This window comes from Lepeophtheirus salmonis, unplaced genomic scaffold, assembly GCF_016086655.4.
Source record: "Lepeophtheirus salmonis unplaced genomic scaffold, UVic_Lsal_1.4 unplaced_contig_6213_pilon, whole genome shotgun sequence".
Taxonomy (NCBI): Eukaryota; Metazoa; Arthropoda; class Copepoda; order Siphonostomatoida; family Caligidae; genus Lepeophtheirus; species Lepeophtheirus salmonis.
The window spans coordinates 1-8,670 of record NW_027295227.1 but is presented as its reverse complement, the minus strand read 5'-3'; the positions used below and the strand labels follow the sequence as shown (position 1 = coordinate 8,670).

The 8,670-nt window shown below is 30.1% G+C and overlaps 2 protein-coding genes and 1 non-coding gene across 5 annotated transcripts; all 3 read right to left on the bottom strand.

Moving 5' to 3' along the window:
• Nucleotides 1–3,891: 3,891 nt before the first annotated feature.
• Nucleotides 3,892–4,982, bottom strand: LOC121127857 (uncharacterized). Of its 3 annotated transcripts, XM_071893947.1 has the most exons (10): nt 4,938–4,982; nt 4,835–4,870; nt 4,731–4,766; nt 4,630–4,665; nt 4,527–4,562; nt 4,321–4,356; nt 4,225–4,260; nt 4,122–4,157; nt 4,017–4,052; nt 3,892–3,949 (listed from the first exon to the last, which is right to left on the bottom strand). In XM_071893947.1, exons 1-10 carry the CDS (start codon nt 4,940–4,942, stop codon nt 3,910–3,912), a joined length of 333 nt encoding a protein of 110 aa, XP_071750048.1. In that variant the 5' UTR covers nt 4,943–4,982; the 3' UTR covers nt 3,892–3,909. The 3 variants fall into 3 exon arrangements, 2 of the variants coding, with proteins under 2 accessions (XP_071750048.1, XP_071750049.1); XM_071893948.1 differs by lacking the exon at nt 4,527–4,562; XR_011784219.1 differs by lacking the exons at nt 3,892–3,949; nt 4,938–4,982 and adding an exon at nt 4,425–4,460 and having other exon boundaries at nt 4,020–4,052; nt 4,835–4,868.
• Nucleotides 4,983–5,036: 54 nt separating this feature from the next.
• LOC121127855 (uncharacterized) lies at nt 5,037–5,973 on the bottom strand. Its single transcript, XR_011784220.1, has 4 exons — nt 5,955–5,973; nt 5,862–5,892; nt 5,143–5,178; nt 5,037–5,075 (listed from the first exon to the last, which is right to left on the bottom strand). It is a non-coding gene; the product is annotated as an uncharacterized protein (transcript).
• A 1,204-nt stretch (nt 5,974–7,177) lies between these two features.
• LOC139907537 (actinia tenebrosa protease inhibitors-like) lies at nt 7,178–7,677 on the bottom strand. Its single transcript, XM_071893951.1, has 3 exons — nt 7,552–7,677; nt 7,292–7,486; nt 7,178–7,237 (listed from the first exon to the last, which is right to left on the bottom strand). The coding sequence occupies exons 1-3, from the start codon at nt 7,624–7,626 to the stop codon at nt 7,178–7,180; spliced, it is 330 nt and encodes a 109-aa protein (XP_071750052.1). The 5' UTR covers nt 7,627–7,677.
• Between the last annotated feature and the right edge of the window lie 993 nt (nt 7,678–8,670).

The following is an 8,670-nucleotide window of genomic DNA, read 5'->3' as shown; positions in this document are numbered from 1 at the left end:
TAGGGGTATCCGTAATGGTTTCCGCCATATGCCTACACAGTGTTAAATGAATTTGCGTGAAAAATGATACTTCATTGAAAACTTATAGAATAGAGTATTAAATGATAAAAATGAATTTGCAAAAAAATATATATATTTTCTTTCGCTTATGACGAAGAGAGTTGCAAACTTTTTTTGTCTGACATTTCTAATCCGAAATATATGGAGAATTTAGTTCATACACCAAAGATTATCTATTGATCTCCTTTTGGTGAACAGTTTTGAGTTTAGAAATTGGATTTTTTAAACTACAGCTATAGTCTATTAAAAAGTCATGTCCAAAGAAAAAGAAATACTACATAGAAGCAATGATTAAGCGTGGATATCAGTGGACATAAAGATTATTAGATGGCATATTTGATTGTTTTTCTTGCATTAAAAATTTAATATTTTTCAAAAATTTAATTTTTTGTAAACAACTTTGGATTTTTGAAAACTTTTTTCAAAACATTTTATCTTTAAAATTGAATCTAAGAATTTTTTGTTAACAGCTCTGGATTTTTGAATTTTTTTCCAAAAAAATTAATTTTAACCAAGCCAAAAAAAAACATATATATATAATCCTGCAGACGCCCCTGACCTTGATGTACCCAGATACAAATAATTCTTTACCATACGACTTTTATTCGTTCATGTATCACCGAGCTCGTAGGTGAAGGAAAAAAATTCTGCTATAGGAATCAAAAAATATTTAGAATCAAAGTGGCTCTCGAATTTCGTAGCCAACTCTAAGCCACTTCTATTTTAATAAAATTTCTTATTTTGGTGCACTCGTATCTCAATGTATTACAGCCTTAATATATTGAACTGCACACTCGAAATCCCTTTGTCTTCTATATGTATTTCTTTTCCCATGTTTGTCATTATTAAAAGCGCAAATACTTTTTAGAAAAAAAATATCATTGTTTCTACACAATAGGACATACTCCATAGGGATGATGACTGTATGGATATCCGCCGTAGTACTGAAATCAGCAATCATTGTTCATCATATATGACGGTTCATTTAAGTATAGAAATTAAGACTTACTGCAAAGGGATGTGCATATTGGTAGCCATAGTTTACCTAAACACACCAACATTTAATATGGTAAATAAGCCACTTAAAAGTAAATTTGCATATCTAACACCGTGACAACATCTACTTTGGAACATATTATTGGACAGCTTATTTACCAGAACTCTGCAATTTATGATCTCCAAACTTGAGCAATTATTTTTGTCAAAAGAATTGGTTTTTTGACCCCAAATACTTCTTGTTTAAAAGATAAGAAATGCCACATAAAACATAATTTTTCATAACTACATTCTAGGAGCATGTCAATTATTTTTTCATGGTATTTCTCTTCATAAAAACAGAAATCATTTGGGGTCTACACAACTTCTTCGTATTGAAAAGGATGATTGTTGCGATTTGAAGAAAATAATGGCAGAGTTCTAAAATATAAATAATTAATCAACTGGTCCCTTCCAAAGTTTATGTATGAACGTTCTGCTAGACTAACTTACTCCATAGGGGTGGCCATAGTAATTCTACAAGTAAAATTAGAAATGTGTTAGAAAATTTGCGTTCAGTACATACATATTATGAATTGAAAAATCTTACTCCATAAGGATATCCTCCGTATTGAAGACCGCCATGATGCTAAAATTATAAATAAAGTAAGAAAGGTATTTTATAATGGAGTGATTAACATACACCAAACTGATGACCATATTGATAGCCCCCATAATGCTGTGAAAAGATGGATTTTTATAAATATATGTAGATGATAAATTAGTTGAGACAATTAGTATGAATGCTTACAGAGTAGGGATGGTCGAATTGATAGTCGTAGTAAGGCTGAAATTGGATTGGATAAATAATTATTTTTGGATTGTTGCAAATAAAATACTTACAAGGATGGGCTGGCTATTGTAGGACTAAAAAAAGTAAAGGTAAATAATTATCAGACAAATAAGAGGGGGGAAAGAGTTCAGAAGCGTTGAAGCACTGATTTATTCTTTCAATACAACTATTTACTCACATCATAGGGATAATCATACTGATAGCCACCATAGTACTGAAAGAGGATATTTTTATACAAGGTTCAAATCTCATATCAAACTCCTTTCCAACTCTTATCGTATTTTGTTGGTACTGCTGTTGTGTCAGTTCTTATTACGGACTGAAAATTGGAGTCTCGTCCAGTTCAGTTCTAAAAACTGATGAAGCTCGGTCATTGATGACGTCACTCATCGGCATTTCTTTTTTTTAAATCAATTCCACTACAGTCTGAAGAAGAGGTCCAAAGAATCAATAGGAGTGGGCATAAGACTGAACTGGACCAAATATATAAGGACCGACACAACTAAAGGTGGAACTATCATTTGTACATAATTTCTTTCTATCTTTGCTTATGAAAATCTTTAAAAAATATTGCTTTGTGGATCACTGGCGAGTGTTTTTTTTTTTTACAAAAACTAAAAGGCTTTGGTTATCACAAAATCTCTAATTTTTGAAGAAAAAAACGGGACCTGATTGTTTAAAAGCAAAACCTGGAAAGTCCAAAAAATCAAAGCCTAAAAATAAGTTTTCATGTATCCAGACAGTGGATTTTTGACGCCCTACCCCCACTAACAATAAAAAGCTGCGTAAATATGGTGTCAAAAACACAGTTTCAGAAGCTCTTGCATACGAATAAGTACTTATATTTTGAACACTTACGTCATATGGATGATATCCGGCGAATTGCTAAAAAGTAATTTATAAAAAAAATAGTTGTTAGTTTGGCGTGTCAGTCAAAAGATTTTTCGACAAACTTACTCCATTTGCAAATCCACCATAATACTGTTCATATAAGCAGAAATAATTTAGAAATGTCTTAATCAATGTGTGGTACTTGATGACTTACAGAATGAGGATAGGCTCCTTGATATCCACCAAAACTCTATAAAGAAACAAATATAAATATATGAACAATTAGGAAATAAATATGGAGCGAATTACCACATAAGGATAACCACCATATCCATAAACCTCCTATGATGAATCAATAATATACTCAAAAACATCAGTTCATAAAATGTATTCCTCAAAACTTACTCCATAGGGATGTCCGTAATAGCCATAGTTCTATTTAAAAAAAGAAGGAATAAAACACTTTGTATACAGCAAACATAAAAATACATACATGAGAGGGGTAAACTGATTGATAACCACCATAATACTGAAAGGTTAAAGTATAATTAGTTAGCATTTAGTTGAAGTAATATTTTGGTTCTTACTCCGTAGGGATAGTAATCGCCATAGCTCTATTGAATGGTAAAGAATGGTTAGATATGTAAATGAATTGATATTTAATTGTGATCTTACTCCATGAGAATATTGGTGTCCATATCCCAAGGCAGCCTAAATTGAAAGGAAAGATGAAACAAATTTATAAATTTAAAAATAAAGTTATTTTTTACTAAAGATATTTTGGATTTTCTGATTTATAAATTAATTATTTTGAATTTCTTTTTATTTTAATATTTTGATTTTTTTTTTTTTGCACCCTTTTTCCTTTAGAAAATTGGAAAATCAATGAATTTATCGAAAAAGATTCTGTGCATGATATAAAAAGAGACATATTCGGGAAAAGAGGCAAGTTGGACACTCTATATATGTAGATAGTTAATTATAAACTTACTCCATTAGAATATTGGTGTCCATATCCTAACGCCCTATAAGGAAGGCAAAATTCCAATTACCAATTACATTATTGAAAAGATTGTAAATTATTTTCTTACTCCATGAGAATATTGATGCCCATATCCAGAAGCACCCTTTAAGGAAAGCAAATATCACGATTACCAATTAATTATTTATTGGGATTCTTTATTATAAGCTTACTCCATGAGAATATTGATGTCCATAGCCTGACGCACCCTACAAGGAAAGTAAATATCCCAAATTGATATTCCGTATGTAAAGAGATTGTTACTGATAAACTTACGCCATGAGAATATTGTTGCCCATATCCTGCCACACCCTATAGGACAAGCAAAGATTTCAAATTATATATATAAATACATCAAGAGATTGTTAGTAATAAACTTACTCCATGCGAATATTGGTGTCCATATCCTGAAGCACCCTACAAAGAAAGTAAATATTCCAATGAATAATTATTCCTTAATCGGGATTCTTAATTATAAGCTTACTCCAGTAGAATATTGGTGTCCGTGTCCTGCTGCACTCTATAAGTAAAGCAAAAGATCCCAATTAACTAAGTAAAAAGCTCGTTAATTATAAATTACTCCATGAGAATATTGGTGTCCATATCCTGACGCACCCTATAAGGAAAGCAAAAGATTCCGATTACCAATTATATAACAAAAATGACAGTTAATTATAAGCTTACTCCATGAGAATATTGGTGTCCATATCCTAACGCACCCTTTAAAGAAAGCAAAGATTCCAATTACAATTATATCATTAAAAAGATTATTATAAATTATCTTACACCATGAGAATATTGTTTTCCATATCCCGATGAACCCTTTAAGAAAAGAAAATATAAAAATTACTAATTCTTTATTTGTAGGGATTGCAAATTATAGGCTTACTCCATGAGAAAGTTGCTGTCCATATCCTGATGCACCCTATAATGAAAGTAAATCTTCCAATTAATAATGATTCCTTTATTGGGATTCTTAATCATGTTTACTCCATGAGAATATTGGTGTCCATATCCCGACGCACCCTATAAGCAAGTCAAAGATCCCAGTTAACCGATTCCTTAGGAAGAGGAATTGTTAGTTATAAACTTACTCCATGTGAATATTGTTTTCCATATCCTGCTGCACCCTATAAGACAAGCAAAGATTACAAATAGCATATATATACTGTAAGAGATGTTTAGTAATAAACTTACTCCATGCGAATATTGGTGTCCAAATCCTGAAGCTCCTATAATAAATGCAAATATCACAATTACCATTTTTATATTTATAGGGATTGTTAATTATAAGCTTACCCCATGTGAATATTGTTTTCCATATCCCGACGCAGCCTATAAGAAAAGTAAATATTATAAATAACTAATCTAAACTTACAGATATTGTTAATTATTAGCTTACTCCATGAGAATATTGGTGTCCATACCCTGATGAACCCTATAAGGTAATCAAAACCTTATAGCTATTTTAATTTCGTTAATTATAAACATGCAAGTTTTTAGACTCAATCAAGGGTGATCTGCTTGTTTATTATTAAATACTGACTCCATGTAATCGTTACATGTCAGAATGCAGTAATTTTGAAACAGGTTTTGATTAGAGCTTTATATTATTATATTCAAGCCTTAACCATTCTCCTTCTCAAAATGAACAAGTTTTGTGACTTGAAATGTTTTTAGTTTATAGGAGTGAAATGCCATAATACATTTATAACTCCCGGGATATAATTTTTAAAATATATCTTTTTTTTGGAGCACGTCATGGCATTTTTTCCTTCTACAAACAAGAAACATTTGTGTTTAAATAACCTCTTCATATTTAAAAAAAAAATTAATAATTGCCTTCTGAAATGATAATTTAGTTCAAAAAGAAGTTGATCATACTTGTTAGCTTTAATCTCATGGATGTTACTAGCTGCCTTTATGTAATGTTTTAATGGCTATATATCTGTTCACACTAAAATCTAAATATAAAAGTTAATTTAATGAAGGATCAGCCCATATTTCTTGATGTGTTAAATTATATTAGGTTTTTATAAAGGAGGTTTGTGTTTTTAAGTTACTTGAATCTAATTGACCTGTTCTTATAATATATGTACTACTCATTTAAATATCACTTACTCCATAGCTACCATAAACTTTTGCCGTAGCCCTAAATATATGGATAATTTGATGATATTTTCAATATCTTATGGTTAATATTTTTATACTTACGCCAACGCTACCAAAGCTCTGAAAAGAAATGAAAAATATATTTAAGTAAAAATAATGTATTTGCCTAATATCTAAATAGCGAGCAAATGTCTATGAACCGTATGCAATTGTTCATTTTTACTAATCTTGATACACGGCAAGTATTGCATGTATGGCATAGAGTGTGCATATTGCTCTAAATCCTGTTGTACAATTGATCCCTAGTTCTCTTTACTATTCATTGAACTTATTCACATTACGAAGAGTTTAAGTAAAACTCTATGTCGAGGCTTTAGTTATACTTATAAAAATAGTGAAAAAAGTGGGTTGTCATATAGCTTTACATGGATATGAGGACAGTTTTACTGTTTATTAGATCTTTTGACTTGTACCTCTTCAATTAGCATTTGAAAATAAAATACTGTCAAAATTTAGAGTCCCTCCCTCCTCTTCCCTTTTAGTTGCTCCATGCTCTTACAGTTTTAGAAGCCCTTTTAACCCAAAATATTATTCAAAATATATATTTGAACATATTACGAGGTGTGGTTGGGGTTAAATGTTGACTCACATGAGAATCATATTCTAAACAAGCTTTTTTTTATAAGGTATCCTTTGAAATTGAGCTCTGCACATGTTCTTGAGTCTACATTGTAAATATCTTCGTTGTCACTACATGATTGACTTGCAACAGAAGATAAATCATGTAGGTTTAGCGGGGGGAGAGTTACTGATCTTATCTTTCAATTTACACAATTTTTTTTTTTTTTTTTTAAATGACTCAAGTTCTGACTTGGACACGTGTTTAAGTCCAGTTTTGTGCCATTTCTTTTTATGAGCTCAGGCTTGATTGAAAAATAAAGTCACAGACTTGACTCAGATTCAGAACCATATGAGAGAGTTGTACTTATTGGACTGAACTTTTTTCTAGTTCGATTACGTCTGGTTTCATGATAGATCCAAACTCATAAAGTTCCTTTAAGATCCTTCATGAGTGAACAGTGAGATACTTTTTAGTAATGGTGTCTTATAATTTCTAAAAAAAAGTATTTCTTTTAGAGGGGGTTTAGAGTACTTATGTATGTACATAGCTAGTATTCTTCATTAAACAATTAAAATTGACAGATTTGGGCCCTGACTTTGAGTTTAAGGAAGATTTACAAACATATTCAAATCTTTAATTGTTTGTTAGTAATGTAGAGCCATATGAACGGGAGGCTTCTTTTAAATAAATAAATATAAATTTGTTAATTACAATGAGCATTATTTCCAAAGGAAGAATGTCCACCACCGAATGAAGGCAAGCCCTGAAAAAATAAATTGAATTGAATACAATATATTAAATATCCAGATCTAGTTACAAATTTTTTGGATGGATTATCCTCCCCAAGACAGGCTTTACTACATTCTTCTAAACTATCAAACTTATTATCATTCCCTTGACAACCTCCATATGTGAACTGTTCACAGGTTCCAACATCCTTATTAAAAAGTACTTTGTTAAGTTCTCCCCCATGAACCTTCATCTTTTGATAGCTGACATATCGATGAGGACGCTGAGATGCAAAGGTAAATCATTTGTCTAAATACTTAATACATTAATAGGTAAGTAAAAAAATACCTTTTCCAATGTCAACCAGAAGGAATCAATGATGCAAGCCAATGCTTGATGTGTGAACCTGTGAATATGTGGCATGATGATCTTTCTTTATTTTTGGTCAAAACTTTATATAGGGATATTTCAATATTTGCTTTAAATGCGAGTTTATTTATATCGAAGTATCTATGATCAGATCAGATTTGATACTTGCCAATCTTTAGATTTTTCAAATGACTTTAAACCTTTTTTAACTCATAATTCAAAAGTTAATTAACGTTTAATAGTTATAACTACCTCATTAATTTTATACATTAGTTGTAAGTTCCTTTTTTATTCTTTAATTATAGCATCGTAAATTTTCTGTTACATAGAAACAAAAAGAAGGACATAAATTTATAATAATTCAAGATGCGTCTTATGATATTTTCTATTATTTCGGAGAATTTCTTATAATATTCTTTGGTTTAACATTTTTTTTTTTTTTTTTCAAATTAGTCTATTTTAGTCAGTTATTAACAATAAAGATAAATTATTACACAAAAAAAATCAAATAAATAACGTATTTAAGTTATGTTATTGAGTTGATAAAGTTCCGTTATATTATCATTAAATTATGAACTATATACCAGCAACAATGATAGTAACTAACAAGTACAAATTATTTGATTTAAAAATATATAGAATTACAAATATTTTTTTGAATAAATTCAAAAGTATCATACATCTATTTGTTCTGATATTTTCAAATGTAAAATTAGTTAATTTTCAAAAGAAACTTACATTATGTTTCCCTTCATTTCAAAGACAGATTTTGACATAATATATGTAGGAGAATTCAGAATCAAGACGATCGTAGGATTCTTTCTTCGACAATTCGTTGATTTAATCAAGTTTAAAATTGAAATTCTTTACCATCTAACTTGCGTGATTTCGCAAGGAGGGCCTTCGTCTCAATACGGTGTTCAACTCCGTGTCCTGAATAAGTTTCAATGAAACTTTATTATCAAAAACATCATTATATTTGATTGGATTTCTTGAGTCTTCAATAGTTTTGTAATGAAGCATGGTTAATCTCGGAATAACTTTTTATTGAAAATATCTATTCTAAATCTGAAATTATATACAAAATCAGCACCCAAA